Below are 17,536 nucleotides of genomic sequence, written 5' to 3'. Positions count from 1 at the left end.
CCAGGGACCCGGGTCAGATTCTGGCCTTGAGAGACCGTGTGGATTTTGCACGTTCTCCCTGTGTCTGAGAGTTTCTTCCGGGGGCTCCAGTTCCCTCCCACAGTCCAAAGATGTGCAGGCTAGGTGAATTAGCCATGAGCAATGCACAGGGTTATGGGGTTTAATCAGGGGAAGTGGGCCTCGGTGAAGTGCTCTTTTGGAGGGTCGGTGAAGACTCGAAGGGCTGAATGGCCTCCTTCTGCACTATCGGGATTCTATAATACACACATGCAAGGCACTAACATTTTTTAAAGAATCGAAGAGCAGCAGAGACTCATCTGCTCAGTAAGCTTTAAAGTTAGGAGTATAAGTTGATACAAAGCATATTAAATGCTTGGTTTTATAAATATGGGCATTCAGTTCAAAAAAAAGATGTTAAATCAAAACAAATTGTTGGATAATATGGATATCTGCAAGGCTTTTATTCACATCAATGGGAAATTGCTTTTACTTGGATGTGATTGACAGTTTCCACTTGAATGGCTCAAGGATCGGGGGCGGGGGGGGGGGGGTTTAAAATCTGGATGTGACTTTCACTTTCCAGTGATTTACAGCTGCTGATTTCTCTGCTTGAGGCAGCAGGTATAGGGGACAGGCGAGTTTTAAAGCAGTGATTTATTTTCACTTTCTCTCTGGCTTCCTGTGGGGGGGTCTCTAATGGGGGTTTTGGTTATGGGGGAGTCTCTGGCAGAGGCTCAGGTCACACTCGTACTGTAGGGGGGGGGGGGGTGACCCATCAAATCCCGTGGTGGTGGAGGTCGGAATTGCGTTACCGGGGGGGGGGGTAGCTGCCACACCTCGCTACCAGGCCGCCCACTCAAACTGACAGCCCGATAGCAGGATTCACAAGGAAATCTTTTTCAATCCCTGTCGTTTGTTGTTTTGCATGGCTAGGGATAACAAATCACCTCTGGCTGCAGCTCCCAGAAATTAGAGGCGATCATAGTCTCCCAAATGAATAATCCAGCCCTAAGTTTTGAGTTTTGTAAGCTGGGGCTGGCTAGGTACGGTCAGTGTCTTTTGGAAAGAGCAGAAGGAACGTGCTGTTTGATATGATCCATCAGTGATCAGGACATATGGTCCACATACCTGGCATCACACTCATCACATTACTTATGCCTGTGATAGGTAGAATGTGTTTTTTGGCTTGACACAGCATCTTCTTTGTGCAAAATACCACCGGGTTATTACTGCACAGTAGTGTCATCTATTGCTTAAATTCCTGAGAAACCGTAACCTTGCAGGGTAATCGGAGGTGGACTGGGCACTTTTCAAGAACTGAAAGCGACATCCTTAGACCCTGTTCATGAGTTTGTGTGATATACCGTGAGCAATCATCTGATTATGGTCGGCATTTATCACACAAGATGGCTTTGATGCGACCCACTGTAGCACCACAATGAGCAAATATTCGGAAAAAACAATCTTATGTAATTTATTCAAATATTGACACGTTTGGTCACACGGGGGAGTGGGCGTCAGTTTAGTCGGGAGGGCAGAGTTGGTTAAGTCCCATGTGGAGTTGGGGCAGTGGGTCGAGGGTCAGTACTATAGCTACCCAGGAGTGAGAAGTGGTTTTAATTGTAACTTTTCCTGGTAACTGTTTTGGTAAGAATTTGAAACCATCAGAAGTTTGCATTTTTTTTTTCCAGGTGTTTCTGATTGTAGAGCAATTGCCCGACTGGAATTTGAACTTCCTGTGCTCCCCAGTTACACACCCAGAGCTCAGAAGTTACAGGCCACTGTTTTCTAATACATTGCTGAGGTTTGCCACCTTCTTGGCTTGAAGTCCAGATAAACAAATGTGAAAATAACACTTTTGACCATTTAAGCAGAGCAGCATACATACACGAGGCGTGTACAGAATACACAAATGCACATACACAGACGGTTTTTTCCTGCTGAAAATTCTCAATATCACCGATAAAAGTGGGACTCAATATTTCATAGACAGCACCAATTAATATTTTTAAGTTTCAGGATATTTTAATAATTCATTTCAGTAATGCAGATGGATACAAGTTGAATTCAATGACACACCATGGTGTTTGGTCACAGTAAAGCATTGTAACATTGTTATTTAATAACAAATCATAGTTCACTTGGCCAGTGTTGAGCCTTATTTCGGTTTATACAGTAAAACATTTCAGTTTGTTACAGTTGAATGGCAATTGCTACAGTGAAAATAGTTTTATTTCACCCTTTATATAAATATAAACACAGTAAAAACATTGTTAAAAAAATACAGAAAATTTTACATTCCATTAAAAAATATGAACATTGATCACATGATCCAGAATGATTCCATGTTCAGGTTCATAACAATCTGGAGTAAGTGGGAACTGCCATTTTAGATGACCAGAAAACACAGGAGCAGACTTAGGCCATTCGGCCCAGCGTGTCTGCTCTGCCATTCAGTCATGGTTGATATGTTTCTCATCCCCATTCTCCTGCCTTCTCCCCATAACCCGTGAACCGCTTGTCCCTTCCCATTTACAGGTAGGCAATAGACACCTCTCAGTTCAGGCATCAAACACATTCAACAAAATTAAAATAGAAACACAAGACCCTCCTATCAATATGCAATTGACTTTGAAAAGAATATACTGCATTGGTATCCATTGTAAAACAACTGCATTAATATAGTGCCTTTAACATAACAAAACATTCCAAGGTGCCACCTAAGGAGATGTCATGACAGACGACCATAAACCTGGTCAAAGAGGTAGGTTTTAGGGTGGATCTTGAAGTAGGAAGGGGAGGTAGTGAGGCAGAAAGGTAATCCCAGAGCCTATAGCTTTAGTAACTAAATGCACAGCCACCGATTGTGGAGAAATTAAAATCAGGGATGCTCAAGGGGCCAGAAATAGGTGGTTCTTGAGGTCACAGAGATAGGACGGGCGAAGGCATGGAGTGGGTTTGAAATTAAGGATGAGAATTTTAAAACCAAGGTAAAAATTGGTGTAGGTATATCAGCATGGAGTAACAGGCCAGTGGAAATTTAGTCAAGACTAGAGATAACAAAGAAATGGAGAAGGGCTTCAGAAGCAGATAAGCTGAGGCAAAGGAGGAACTGGACAATGTTACAGAGGAGGAGGTGACCGATCTTAGTGGCGGTGCGGACATGAGGTGGGAAGTTCTTCTCAGTGACAAAGGCCACCAAGGTCGCAAACAATCTGGTTCAACTGCAGATAGTTGCCAAGGAGAGGGATGGAATCAGAGGCTAAGGAACCAAGTTTGTGACGGAGACCCAAGAGCACGGATTTGGTCTTCCCCCATATTTAGCTGGAGAAAAGTTCTGCCCACCTGGTCCGGATGTCGGACTGACTGCACAGAGAATGTGACGGGGATGGGAGAGAGGTGGCAGTGAGGTAGAGCTGGGTGTTGTCAGCATGCAGGTAAAACTGACATTTTTTTCCTGGCTGATATCATTGAGGGGCAGCATGAAGATGAAAAATTGGAGGGGGCCAAAGATAGAGGGAGACACCAGAGGTGGAACGGGATACACTCAAAGTACACATAAAAAGAGTAGTGTGGCACAGAATCCATTATTGAAGTGTGCTATTGTGCAGTATTTACAATATAGAGCAGTTCATAATGCCTTGAATAAATCAAAGTTTTAACTTCCTTGCTCAGACAAAGAACCAATTGCCCACCTACACTTTGGTTAGTTGATCAGTACTTGACAAAGGAAGAAGTTGAAACAGCAGTTTGTTCCAAAACTGCATTATATCTCTGGATTACAACAGTTTGAAAAGTTAGCATTTCAAATTATTGTATAAAACCTTCAGCGAATACAATAAAAAAAAGGTCCCCAGCATATGGCTGTCGACAGCAAAGTTAACAAAATTCACAGATTGCTACGGAGGTATTTCCCAGTTTAGTTATCCTGGTCGCCACACAACATAAAGTCGGGATTTATTTATGCCAAAGTGGTCAGTCATTTAGTTCTGAATTTTAAGGGACAAAACATAGGTGACATATTTGCTCCATTGACTGTAAATTAGACGAGAAACTAAACTAGAAATTTGAAAAAAAAATCGGTTAGTGCAACACATCAGTATTCCATTCTCAGTCACTGAATATTTACATCTGTAATTACAAATGCAGTAAAATTATATTGGTAGAGGCATGTAAACTCACCATACTACATAATAAGGTTACTTCTTTTATATAAAAAGCTGGAGCCTCATTTTGGCAACTGTTTTCCAACAATGTGTTTTTTTAACACAAATTTAGAGTACCCAATTTGTTTTTTCCAATTAAGGGGCAATTTAGAGTGGCCAATCCACCAACCTTGCACATCTTTGGGTTGTGGGGGTGAAACCCACGCAAACATGGGAAGAATGTGTAAACTCCACACGGACAGTGACCCAGAGCCGGAATCGAACCTGGGACCTCGGCGTCATGATGTACCAGGGCTAACCACTGTGCTGCCCTAGTTTTACGATATGTTAAGTGAGTTGTAAGCGACATTATAAATATCAACGTCAGAACTTTAGGGTTTACCTATAATTTGTTATGCCATATTTTGCACTTTATATATTTGGACACCACATTGATGCAATAATGCCTGTTGCTGCATGCTTCCACCACAAGGTGGAGCATCATAAGCTCCAGACCCCTCCAGCGCAAGCAATGCATTTGGAGGGAAATTTAATCAGACTTCAATTTCTATCGGCAAGCCCACTGAACAACCACTATTTATTTATTTTTTTAAACTTGCAATTAGTAATGTGATTTCTAATTGAAAATTCTCCATCGAGTCCGCAGCAGGTTGCCATATTTGCCATCCAAGAAAGCACTCGAGTCAATCTTGGAAGGCAACTTACACCGAGAATTAAATTGCAATGTAGCACAATGCAACAATGGTAGGAACAGCTTGTTGTATTATGGTAAGGCAGTGCTACAAGGAGATTGATATTACATCATGCAATATGTTGCAGCAGTGATTCCAGTTCAGCTTCATGTGCTTGCACCTCTACCGGCTTAAAAGTGCAGACAGCCAAATAACCCTACAAAAAAAAGATACAGTTCCAGGTATTTCTTAATAATTCAGTCAAGTTATATCAGCTGCTTCACTACGTTGGCGTTGATGGTTTTCTCATCAGCACAAATGATATCTTCTTCCCTTCTAGTCATCGACAGAAAAAACCTATCCAAATGACACAGATAAGAAAAGTTAACAGAAGTAAATTGCAAAAGACTTAAAAACAAAAGACAGTAAAATTCTTAACCAAGGACAGTTCATTAACCTGTCAGAGTAACACTTTTATCCTGGCACCAAACTTTGTTCTTTTTTAAAAAATTAGTAAAGATTTTAAAAATACCAGTTAGTATGGGGAACTGGGTGATACGGCAGTGCTATCATTGCCCTTTCTCTGGGACAGTGATTCAAATTTTGATTGGGGGTAAAAGCCAAGGATCTTTTGTGGCATCTGTTTGGATGTTAATGGGACAAAAGCCGCGCAAGTTATATAAAGCGTGAACAATACTCTCCCCAGGTGGCAGCCTAAGCAGCAAAGTGGAAAATTAAACCCAATATACTAACTTAGGAGGCAGTGGCGCAATGGTATTGTTACTGGACTAGTAATTCAGAGACCCAGGGTAATGTTCTGGGGTCCTGGGTTCTGATTCCACCTGGGGCAGATGGTGAAATTTCAATTCAATACAAAGAAATCTGGAATGATGACTATGAAACCATTGCTGATTGTCATAAAAACCCATCTGGTTCACTAATGCCCTTCAGGGAAGGAAATCTGCCGTCCTTAACCGGTCTGGCCGACATAATAATAATAATAGCTTATTGTCATGAGTAGGCTTCAATGAAGTTACTCCCCTAGTCGGCACATTCTGGTGCCTGTTCGGGGAGGCCGTTACGGGAATTGAACCCGCGTTGCTGGCATTGTTCTGCATTACAAGCCAGCTATTTAGCCCCTACATGTGACCCCAGATCCAGTTGACTCTTAAGTACCCCACTGAAATGGCCTAGCGAGCCCATCAGTTCAATTAGGGTTGGTCAACAAATGCTGGCCCAGCCAGCGATCCCACATCTCAAGGACAAATATAAAAAAGCACCTACCCAGATATTTTATTCTGCAAGTTTTCTAGTATTGTTCATGACCTCCTCATGACTGCACAGTCAATGAAATACTCCAGAAATGCCATTGTTGCAATTGGGGTATTGAGCAAGGTATGCATACATGGTAATCAAAGTCAAAACAAAGCTATCCATAATAACGCAACACCTCTAGTAAACCAATCTAATTACCTCATCTTCCCATTGTGTGTGCCTCTTCCTTGGAGATTTGAATTTCTTTCTGTTGAAGTATTGAAGTTTACAAATAAGGAATTTCTTGTCCTTTCCCTCCTGTACCAAAAAACAAAACCTGGATATTATGCGCTGACGTGGAATGTTTCTCAAATAGCGAAGTGACATATGCAATTTTTCAATCTAAAGAACCATGTCCTTAATTGATAAATCTTTGGAAGATAATAGTTAGGGCATCTACAATGTTCTCCCCTACTTCCTCAAAAACCATTTGCCCCTGGGAATTTGGCATACCTTAGTGCCATTATGGTGCGTGGGCGTGAACCCCGACCCACTGCCAGCCCCGGGGGGGGGGGGGGGGGGAAGAGAGAGAGAGAGAGAGCAGGCGCCAATTCTGTTTTTATCCCAGACGCCCAGATCTCCGCCGCATCAAGAACCTTGCAACCAGCGGCGGAGAATCTAGGTCACTGTGTGTGTGTGTATCCATCAGTATACTTGAGTGTACCTCAGTAGTGTATTGTCGTCCTTTTGTGTTTTCTTTCAAGTTAATAAATATTCTTTATTAATTGGGGGATCACAAAATGACTGGACTGTCCCTCCCTGGTTTGCGTATCTTTTCTCACATCATACCAAATTGTAAATGTGTACCAAGAACCCGTATTACAAGTCATTTTTGACATCGTGCTTTCCCCCACATATCCTTGGCATGCCAAAAAAGCAATCACTTCAGTGAAAGGTGAATTGTTCACGTGTATAAAGTGAATAAAACATAAACAATGAAATATGCAAAAATTCAGATACTTACATTAGCGATTTGTTCATTTAGTAATTTAATTACCTTCCTTTGACCATCAACAACTTGCCAGTAGAAATAAATCACTATACTGCAAGAAAAATATAGAATGCCAACGTCGAAATTCAACCACAAAACAATCTGGAAGTCATGATGCTGGACTCTAATCCACGCAACACAACATATTTAAAATGCTGCCTTTAATTTTTTTTTATTATAAACAGAAACCACAAAACTCTTTTAATTCCAGCATAAATTTTTCATGGTGTTGATTTTGCCCAGATTCCACGTCTAAAATTACAGCAGTGACTCTCACTTTATTGGTTCAGCATACTAAAAACAAATTCCAGTTACTCATCCTTACATGGCTATAAATCGAAAAATTAATTCACATGGCGCTTAATCAAGTAAACTAAACGCTGTTACTCAAGACAATTTACAGCTTAGCAACGGCACATTATATCGGACAATTTATATTGCTTGAGTGAGCGTTAAGCAGCCGGTAGGTGCTGGGAGAGGCCTCCCACAGGCTTCCTGGCAGCTTGAGGTTGCAAGGTTGCTCAGGTGCCAGATGGCACTGCCAAGTGTCAAGAGCCCGGGGGGGGAGGGGCATGCTCATGAAAGGAGAGTTGAGGGGGGATATGAAGGGTGGGCGGGGGGGGGTAGGGCAGTTAAGTAGGGGCCTGTGGGAGGTTGGTGGGCCTGTAAGGGGGCTTGGGGAGCCTGAAGAGAGGGTGCTCCCAGGGACCCCATAGCGGGATGTCTTCATTTGGGAGTGGTAATGCCCATGTGTGTAGGGGGTGGCATTGCCCATGGGTGGGAGTGTGTAGGACCCTCAAGCTCACTTAGAGATTGGGGCACCCTTTCAAAATGGCGCCCTGATCTCAGAGTTCAGCTCCACAGTGCTGAAAACTTTCTAGTGTGGGGTAAACCACTGAGAAACCCCCCAGGGCCCAAAAAAGTGACTTGTCATTTGATCGCGGAGGGAACTCCCCGGCAGAGCCCATAGGAGACTCCCTGCAAAACCCCGCCACAATTGAACTTAAATTCTGCCCATCATATTTAACGGAAACATTTCTAAGTGACCAGATTGTTCAGCTGTGTTTTGTCAAGCAGTTCTGAATACTGCATTGTGATTTTGATTTTCTGGGCTTCTTAAATGACCATCGAACAGTTAGGAACTCATTTTACTGTGTTTGAAATGGAAAGATTATTAGTATTTGTTCTGAATTTGGAAAATTATGGAGGTCATCAGTGAATCTGAGATGAAAGTGAAATAACAGATAAGTAACAAGACTAGCAGGTATCTGGGGGAATATTGAGATGCGATCTGCCCATTACACGATTAGCAGACATCTAGAGACATTCAGGTGCAAATGGCCATATCAGATACATTGTTTACCAGCGATCAGTGGGGCTATACAAATGATAACTTCTAAGGGCAAGGAATTTGAGAGATGTAGATAGACGAATTTGATAGTGGAATATCAAAGAGACTGAACAGTGTAACGGCTAGCACCCTCACTGGGGAAGCAAGCTAATTCTCCATCCAACAGTCAGACAAGCCAGTCCCATCTATGATCTGAGCCACGGAGGCCTGTTCAGCTAACATTTAGAGACACAGCAGTTTGCAGATATTCTCCTCCAGGGGCTGGTTTAGCTCACTGGGCTAAATCGCTGGCTTTTAAAGCAGACCAAGCAGGCCAGCAGCACGGTTCGATTCCCGTACCAGCCTCCCCGGACAGGCACCCGAATGTGGCAACTAGGGGCTTTTCACAGTAACTTCATTGAAGCCTACTCGTGACAATAAGCGATTTTCATTTCATTTCATTTTTCATTTCCTCTAAAAGATGCAGTTTTGTGCCTTTGCTGAATCATGAAGAGATCGTTTCCCAGAATAGGTCCCCTAAGTGGTATTGTGTGGTAACTATTACGTGGATTTGACTATAAAGTTACTAACATTGGATGTTGCTTGAGCGCTGGTGAAATACAAGTAAATGCGAGTGTGTCAGGAAACCAGCTTCAACCGACCAACTTAACTGTCGCACGTTAGGCTATGTGCCACTTTCAGTATGTTAATTGCTCTTATACTTCAATATTAACATCAATTCTGGTGTTTAACTTTGGCTCCAAAGGTTTCTCACACTTCCTGGAACTCACCCGTCAGTGATCAATAAAACTAAACTACAAACCAAAGGAAACGGAGTAAATCAAATATTACCATTGACCAGTTATCAGCCCAATCACTGTAATTGTAACCTTTTATCTGAGATGCATAACAACATGGTGATAATGAGTAGGATTTTTAAAAAGGTTTTCTCGAAAGCATTTTCAGATGCTGTAATTGCTAGAAGGAGGAATTCAGTAAAACCTGCGGGGAGGCTAAACAAACAATCTCAAAGAAGGATCAGAAATCATATATAGATTGAAAGTCGGTGTATATTTGAAAAAGGAGCAACTCGTGATTTAAATATAAACTCCTTTGATTTAGGATTGGTGAGGTTGGCATTACTGTAATTTGAAAGAAATAATTCATGGGATGTGGGCGTCATTTATTGTCCAACCCTAATTGCCGCTGAACTGAGTGGTTTGTTGGGTCATTTCAGAAGGTATTTACAAGTCAATCACATTTCTGTGGATCTGGAGTCACATGTAGGCCAGACCGGGTAAGGACAGCAGATTTCCTTCACTGAAGGACATTAGTGAACCAGATGGGTTCTTACGACGATCGACAATGAGTTCATTAAAAAAATAATGCCATAATGCCCAATTAAGCGTGGCCAATCCACCTACCCTGCACATCTTTTGGGTTGTGGGGGTGAGACCCACGCAGATATGGGGAGAATCTGCAAACTCCACACGAAAAGTGAGCCAGATCCGGGATCAAACCCAGGTCCCCGGCGCCAGACAATGGTCCAATTCTTTTACCCCCCTCCCCCACCCCAATTAAGGGGCGATTCAGCATGGCCATTCCACCTACTCGGCACATCTTTGGGTTGTGAGGATGATACCCACGCAGACATGGGGAGAATGTACAAACTCCATATGGACAGTGACCTGGGGCTGGCATTGAATCCCTGTCCTCAGTGACGTGAGGCAGCAGTGCTAACCACTGCAACACCATGCCGTCTCCAAAATACCAATAATTAACATGACTTATGATATGATGCACAAAATATTATTCCAACCATTGTTAAAAAAAATATCAAAATTTAAGGATATTTGTGTCCTGATTTAATCACGGATGTCCAACAAGACAATGCTAGTATCATTTGAAACAAAAGAGATGGATGCTCAATAGTCATCAGTCCTATTCAATTCCTGTCAGCTTGATCAGCAGTTTTCCTAGCTACTGTAGAACAGAGAAGCAGAGCTTAAAACTGTGCCATTATTAAAATAGTTGAACTTACAGCAGGATGCCTGATGCCAAGAGAAAGATGAAAGGATTCCTCACTAAGATCCATGAAAGCTTAAAGAATTGTGAAGCATTTTCATCCAGTTGACGGACCCACTGCACTGCAGAATCATACATAGTGTCCAGTGTTCGGAAGGGACCACAAGTTAGTGATGGCTTTATGCTAATTTAAAAACAAATCAGAGTCAAGCAAACAAAAACTTAGTTATCTTAACATTCACCGTCGTAAGTACATTTCAGGGGAATATGAAAAGTGGAAATGGCACCTGGCACAGTCATTATACACCACTTTAGATTGCATATTAGTTGCACGGTTATAGTCCAACACAACTTGAAGAATAATTGTTAACTGATTAATGTTATCTCATATTACACAAGAGCTGGTCAGAAAAGGAATACGATAGGGGCTTCCTCCAAAGGTTCATTATCTGTAATTCTGCTGGATAAGCTCAGCGGATAAATGGCTCAGCAAGTTTGAATTTTAGACTGGTAATCAATGGGCTGAAAATATCAATGAACCTTTCAGCTAATATGTAGATTTAATATACGCAGGATGGATCATAGATTCAGAATAATAGAACTTACAGTGCAGAAGGATGCCATTCGGCCCATCGAGTCTGCACCAGCCCTTTCAAAGGGCACCCGACCTGAGCCCACTCCTCCACCCTATCCCGGTAACCCAGTAACCCCATCTAACCTTTTTGGACACGAAGGGCAATTTAACATGGCCAATCCACCTAACCTGCACACCTTTGGATGCAGCAATCGCAAGTATTTTGCAGCACATCACCAACCAACCGTTGCCCTACTATCTTGAAGCTGGAACACTAAGTCAGCAGAACATGCACTCTCTGACATCTCCAACCCTGACACCTTTTGCTACTCTGTAATTCACCATGGAAAATGTCCATGTGCTGAAACTCATCAGACAGCCCATTCAATTATTTAGTTTAGAAGTGAAAAATGCTGTCAACACAGAGTTTAGACAGATCGCAGTGTTGGCTGCAAGAGAATCTTAATGGCCCTACTAAAAATGTAGTTCCTGAATTTATTCCGATGACTTGGACCAGAACTAAAAATGAATCCTCTCTACTCTGCTGAATCATAACTTGGACACACAAATTTGGCTACAAATTAAACCATGCATATACTTACTACCATATGGTGTAGAAATAAGCAACAGCGGCTCCAAGGAATGATGGGAAACACAGAAGACTAATAAAGATAGTCATCATATGAGATGCACGCCAGAATTTATGTGGCGGCTGACAGTTTTGCATCAAGCTTAGCTGAAAAAGACCCAGTAACAGTGTTAACATATATCCGGTGCACTGTACTGTACAGATCAATCTTCATAGATTGCAGAAATCATCGAACATTTTGTAACATCTGGGCAAGTTTTGGTTCCGAAGCAATCTGTTCAAGAGTACATATAGCCAAAATATGTACAAAGGCTGTCAATGACGATGGCTATTCTAACTATGAAGGGCAAACATGATTATCAGAAATCAACTAACAGCACAGACTGGAGTCAAAATAAATTGAAAGCAAAAAGTCATTTCTAAAACGAATCTATCTCCTGTATATTCTATAATATTCTGCCATTTTACAAATGTGAAAATTACCTTTTTCATATAGAAGACAACAATGAATTTTATGATTTGAATTGCAGGTAGCAATGGTGCAAAAAGGAGACCCAACCTACAAAAGAAACAGAACTGGATTAAAAGGAAGTTCATCATAATTCTGTTGTCTTTTTTCCCCCTCTCTCTCTCTCTCTCTCTTTCCCTCTTCTTAAGGATAGATTCTTCACGATTACTGTTGCACAGAACTGGCAGCTCAGTAATACACGTTGCCCAAGTACCCACTCATCCCTTTGTGAATGTAGCCAGTGAGCCTCAGGGGGTTACTTGCATGTGAGGAGCATCACAATCAAACCCAACCCAGTGCTCACTTGAGACCATGTTCTCTGCGCCATGGAGAGGGCACCACAATCGGCCTCAACCAGTCCAGCATTCCTGCTATTGCCCAGACAAGAACAACTAACCTATCAGAGGTCGATTCAAACTTGAGGTTGTCCTAGTAATGTGGGGTTCACACCCACCCCAGCTGGTGAAGTTACCATGAAACCACTGGTTGAGATTTTCAGCGGGTGTTGTTGCTTCAAACATCAAATATAGCATGATCAAATGTGTGATTACCATGTGATAGTCTGTCCAAAGATCAAATCCAACACATTTCGGGCAATGTCAAACTCAGGCTTTCTTTTCCTTTTCAGTAGTTTAATGCAAATTACCCTGGATAGATAGTGAAGGAAGGAGAAACGATCATTCAAATAATATTATAGATTACGCTCCAACTTTGTGCACAAAGGGGTCACACCAATAAAGGAGAAGAGCAGACAGAATGCCGATTGATTGTTAACTTTCAGACTCGAACGTGAGGACTGCTCAGGGTCTTTTGACAAGTTACTCCGTGTAAGGGGCAGTACGGTGGCGCAGTGATTAGCACTGCTGCCTCACGGAGCCAAGGTCCCGGGTTCGAAGCCGGCCCCGGGTCATTGTCCGTGTGGAGTTTGAACATTCTCCCCATGTTTACGTGGGTTTCACCCCCACAACCCAAAGATGTGCAGGGTAGGTGGATTGGCCACGCTAAACTGCCCCCTAATTGGAAAAAATGCATTGGCTACTCCAAATTTTAAAAAAAAAGTTACTGCCAGTAAACAGAAAGATAGTTAACAGTCAACCATGCTAAAGGTTTATACGCTATTCCGGAAATCTTTTTGGCATGATGTACAGTCTTGTAACTTGATGGAGTTTCACTAGTAATGCCTTTTTGTTAATTAAAGAATGCGCAGTGCTTTCCAGCATAAATACAAAGCAGTGGAAATAAGGAAACGTAGTGGAAATAAGGTTAGATCTCCACCCCCCCAAGGTCCTGAGCTCACACTTGAAGGAGCACTGAGCCAGGTCCATAGCAACTCCCTACCCACTGCCACCACTCTCCACCCCCTCCCACCCAGAGTGAAAGGAAATAGAACTGGATGGAGATTCCCCCGCGGACCATTCTTCTACATACTTAAAAGCCAAAACAGGAACAGGCTGGACACGAAGGGGCTGGTTTAGCTCACTGGGCTAAATCGCTGGCTTTTAAAGCAGACCAAGCAGGCCAGCAGCACGGTTCGATTCCCGTACCAGCCTCCCCGGACAGGCGCTGGAATGTGGCTACTAGGGGCTTTCCACAGTAACTTCATTGAAGCCTAATTGTGACAATAAGTGATTTTCATTTTCATTTCACTAGCGGCGTTGTGTGGAGAGAGAAACAGAGTTAATGGATGAAATTTTAAGGGTGCTTCCCTCTTCCCTTCCCACCCAAGTCAATGGAGTTTTGAATGGATCACCACATTTTACAGCCCCACCCTCGCCACGACAGGACCATAAAGTTCCACTCAAGGTTCAGGCCGGTGACCCTCTATCTGAACAGCTTTGAAATGTTAACCCCGTTTCCACCTCACAGATATTGCCAGACCCACCCGCTGAGTATTCCCAGCATTTTCTGCTTTCAGTTCAGGTTTTCAGTATCTGCAAGTATTTTGCTTTTGCGTAGGTTAGACATGCCACTCAAGTAGATGCAGCCGCCTGTGGCCAGAGGGGAGGGCTTTGAATAGAGAAAAGGAGACACACAGATTTTACATGTATGAAACAATGTTACTTGTTTTCAATTTTTGGCTAAACTGGGAGCAACATCTGGGAATGGCTTGCAGTGCTCCAAATACTCCAAGCTCAGGAGCACGAGGGAGCAACATCATCACAGATGAACCAATAACATCACTAAAAGGAACCCCAGTTGGTGATGATAATTTAAGATTCCTGGGACTGTCAGTGCCATCTCAATGAAAGAAAGTAAAAATCAGTAAAGTGTCTTCACCCAAGTCAGTTTTGTGACTCAGTGTAAAAACTATCTGCTAGGTATCACAATTGGTTAAAAGCTGGAGTGGCCTTCGGACTGTGAAAACAACATAAATAATTCTCAATACATAAAACAAACTTCTCATTGCACGAAACTCACCTCCAGAGATACTCTGCAAAAATAGTATCCAGTATAAGGAATATAAAATCAATAATCTTCAAACGGTATAATTCTTGTCCGACAAAAGTCTCCCAGCACTGAAGCAAAAAGCAAACAAGGCATGAATGTTTCAGTGTTTGACATGACATAATATATGATTCATAATGCAAATGCTAAACTATCCTATTCTATCTTCAATCGTAAAAGATTACAAATCAATCATTCCAAAAACAATTCTTACATTTTCAATATTAGTGTGGTGAATGTGATTCACACTATATATAGTTGCCAATATCACTCCATGTATATATGTTCATTATCTACCCGTTGTAAGATCAATGCTGTATATAGTTGCCAATATAACTCCGTGTATATATGTTCACTATCCACCATTGTAAGTGCACTATCCGACCACCAGGGGGAGTCGCTCTGTGAGTACGCGAGAGTTTGTACTGGGCTCCTCCCTTGGCTCCGCCCAGGACTCCTGCCCCTGGGACCACGTATAAAGATCAGTGCCTGAGAGCCAGCATGCCAGTTCATCTGAAGTTCAACGACGAATAGGCTGGCTCTGTTGTAAGTGTATTAAAGCCTCTGTTCAGATCCAACTACACGTGTTCGATGAATTGATGGTTCCATCAATTAGGTAAGATTATTCAAAATGGAAGTGAAATGGGTGATCTCGCTATTCTGTTCAATAGGTGTCTAAAAAGAATCAGCGGAGACAAAAGTAGCAGTTAAGAAGGCAGCCTTGCTGCCAACACAAATTAGAACCCTTTTGGATGCTGGTCTGCATCAGAATACCAGGGAGAAAATGAGCTTTAATAAAATATTACTTTTGGAAATTAAAGCACCATTTCAATAACAGCATTTCTGTTTTACCTCACAATACTATAGAAAAAGCTTGGTTTGAATCAGAGGCAATAATAAAACCCAGATAACTTATCAAACTTACTGATATTTCTGCTATATTTTTTGTATTTCGTCCCATCCAGTGGAAGCACAGAACTCCTAAAATGGACATCTTCAACAGCAGATTTCTATTTCAAAACAAAAATCACACGTCTCCATTAGAGAGAAGATAAAATTATTTATCTGTCTATCGCAGACCGTTAAAATGCAAGGGCTACTGATAATAAATAATCTTTATTATTGTCACAAGTAAGCTTACATTAACAGTGCAAATGAAGTTACTGTGAAAATCCCAGAGTCGCCGCACTCTGGCATCTGTTCGGGTACAGAGAGGGGGAATCCAGAATGTCCAATTCACCTAACAAGCACGTCTTTCAGGACTTGTGGGAGGAAACTGGAGCGCCTGGAGGAAACTCATGGAGACACGGGGAGAACAGACAGTGACCCAAGCGGAAATTGAACATGGGACCCTGGCGCTGTGAAGCAACAGTGCTAACCACTGTGCTACCGTGCCACCTATTTTGTGTGCATAATAAGGCAAAATTGGATTGGGACTTGGTCTGCATTTTCCACCTTGAGCTAACTGTTTCCATTCTACAGACCAATCCATAGTGCAGCTCACTCTAAATATTTTACTGTACATTCTGAAGTTGGCTCAGAGTCCCTAAATAATAGTTACCATTGTGTGTGTGCTGTCTGTTTATCTGGTGGTTTGATTACTAACCTATACTACATAAAAACAAATGTCACCAAGTGTTGCTGACAAAGAAACCCTTTGAAATAAGTAGATTAGCTTTAATTTATCTAAGAGCATTCATGATTTCAGCCGATAGGGCAGCACAGTGGCCTAGTGGTTAGCACAGCTGCTTCACAGCGCTGAGGTCCCAGGTTCGATCCCGGCTCTGGGTCACTGTCCGTGTGGAGTTTGCACATTCTCCCCGTGTCTGCGTGGGTTTCACCCCCACAACCCAAAAATGTGCGGAGTAGGTGGATTGGCCACACTAAATTGCCCCTTAATTGGAAAAAATAATTGGGCAATCTAAATTTTTAAAAAAAATGTCTTCAGCCAATAGCGCACTTTTCAAGGGCAGTCACAATTGTAAAGATTCTGCAAATAGAAATTGGATAAGGGACCAAATAATATTGTTTTAGGGATTAATTTTGGTTAGGGCAGGAGGAGAGTTTCCTTGATCTTCTTTGAATCTTGTCACGGATCTTTGGATGCACCGTCTGAGAGGACAGGGAGGATATTTAGTATCTCATCCCAATTGAGCACCTCCTACAGTGCAGCCGACACAGTGGGCGGAATTACCAGCAGGATATTTCAGTCCCACCAATGGCACACCCCTGTCTCGGGTTTCTTGGCGACAAGGGGCGCATTCAACGGGAATTTCGCTGACGCCGCCGGGGCCAGAAAATCCCGCTGCCTCCGCCGCCGAAAAACACGGGGCGGGAGGGGCGGGTTGCAGGGTAAATCCCACCCAGTGTTTCCCCTGAAGCATCAGCCTGTACGCTCAGGTCTCTGGAATGGGCCTGAAATCCACAACCTTCTGATCGCTCAGCGAAGGCAGACAGTTCAAAATTACTCAACATGCAAATTTTGCTCAATGAACCTTCTGATTTAATGTTGTTTAGTGATTCAATTTTCAGGTAACCCTGTAGGTTAACCCCACAGTCAGAGACATCTGTTTAGAACCATTAAAAAATTGGTGACGATATGTCACGCAATGACTAACTGTCCATGACAATGTCATTGCCTACATAACTTTAAGGAACTCCCTGCAATTCTTGGCATAAAAATTTAACAGAATATTCAAATTCACATAGAGCAAGAAGTTGCTAATTCAAAATGCGATTATATGGTAGCTTTAAATTGAAGCAATGAAAAATGCAAATGTGGGAAGAAAATTCAAGAAATGGAGACGGCATTGGTCAACATCTTAAAAAAAAAACGGTCAGTGTTTTCAGTGAGACCTTTTATCAGAACTACTTTTAAGAAAGGGTTCGATGCCAAACATTAATCCACCTTTCTCTTTTGAAT

General features: G+C 42.3%; 1 protein-coding gene across 4 annotated transcripts in view; it reads right to left on the bottom strand.

Moving 5' to 3' along the window:
• Positions 1–2,003: 2,003 nt before the first annotated feature.
• Positions 2,004–17,536, bottom strand: part of LOC119953088 (transmembrane channel-like protein 6) — a 119,777-nt gene continuing 104,244 nt past the window's right edge. For 3 of the 4 annotated variants that reach the window (XM_038776919.1, XM_038776920.1, XM_038776922.1), the window contains 9 exons: positions 15,539–15,623; positions 14,587–14,684; positions 12,720–12,815; positions 12,144–12,219; positions 11,674–11,807; positions 10,514–10,681; positions 7,116–7,194; positions 6,311–6,409; positions 2,004–5,194 (listed from right to left, as the gene is read on the bottom strand). In XM_038776919.1, the coding sequence (XP_038632847.1) occupies positions 5,174–5,194; positions 6,311–6,409; positions 7,116–7,194; positions 10,514–10,681; positions 11,674–11,807; positions 12,144–12,219; positions 12,720–12,815; positions 14,587–14,684; positions 15,539–15,623 (856 nt within the window). In that variant the 3' untranslated portion in view covers positions 2,004–5,173. The remainder of the gene's footprint in view (positions 5,195–6,310; positions 6,410–7,115; positions 7,195–10,513; positions 10,682–11,673; positions 11,808–12,143; positions 12,220–12,719; positions 12,816–14,586; positions 14,685–15,538; positions 15,624–17,536) is intronic. The other variant, XM_038776921.1, reaches the window with a different exon arrangement.

This window comes from Scyliorhinus canicula, chromosome 18 (genome assembly GCF_902713615.1).
Source record: "Scyliorhinus canicula chromosome 18, sScyCan1.1, whole genome shotgun sequence".
Classification (NCBI taxonomy): domain Eukaryota; kingdom Metazoa; phylum Chordata; class Chondrichthyes; order Carcharhiniformes; family Scyliorhinidae; genus Scyliorhinus; species Scyliorhinus canicula.
Note: the sequence above shows the minus strand (reverse complement) of the source record. Positions and strands in the feature narration are given on the sequence as shown.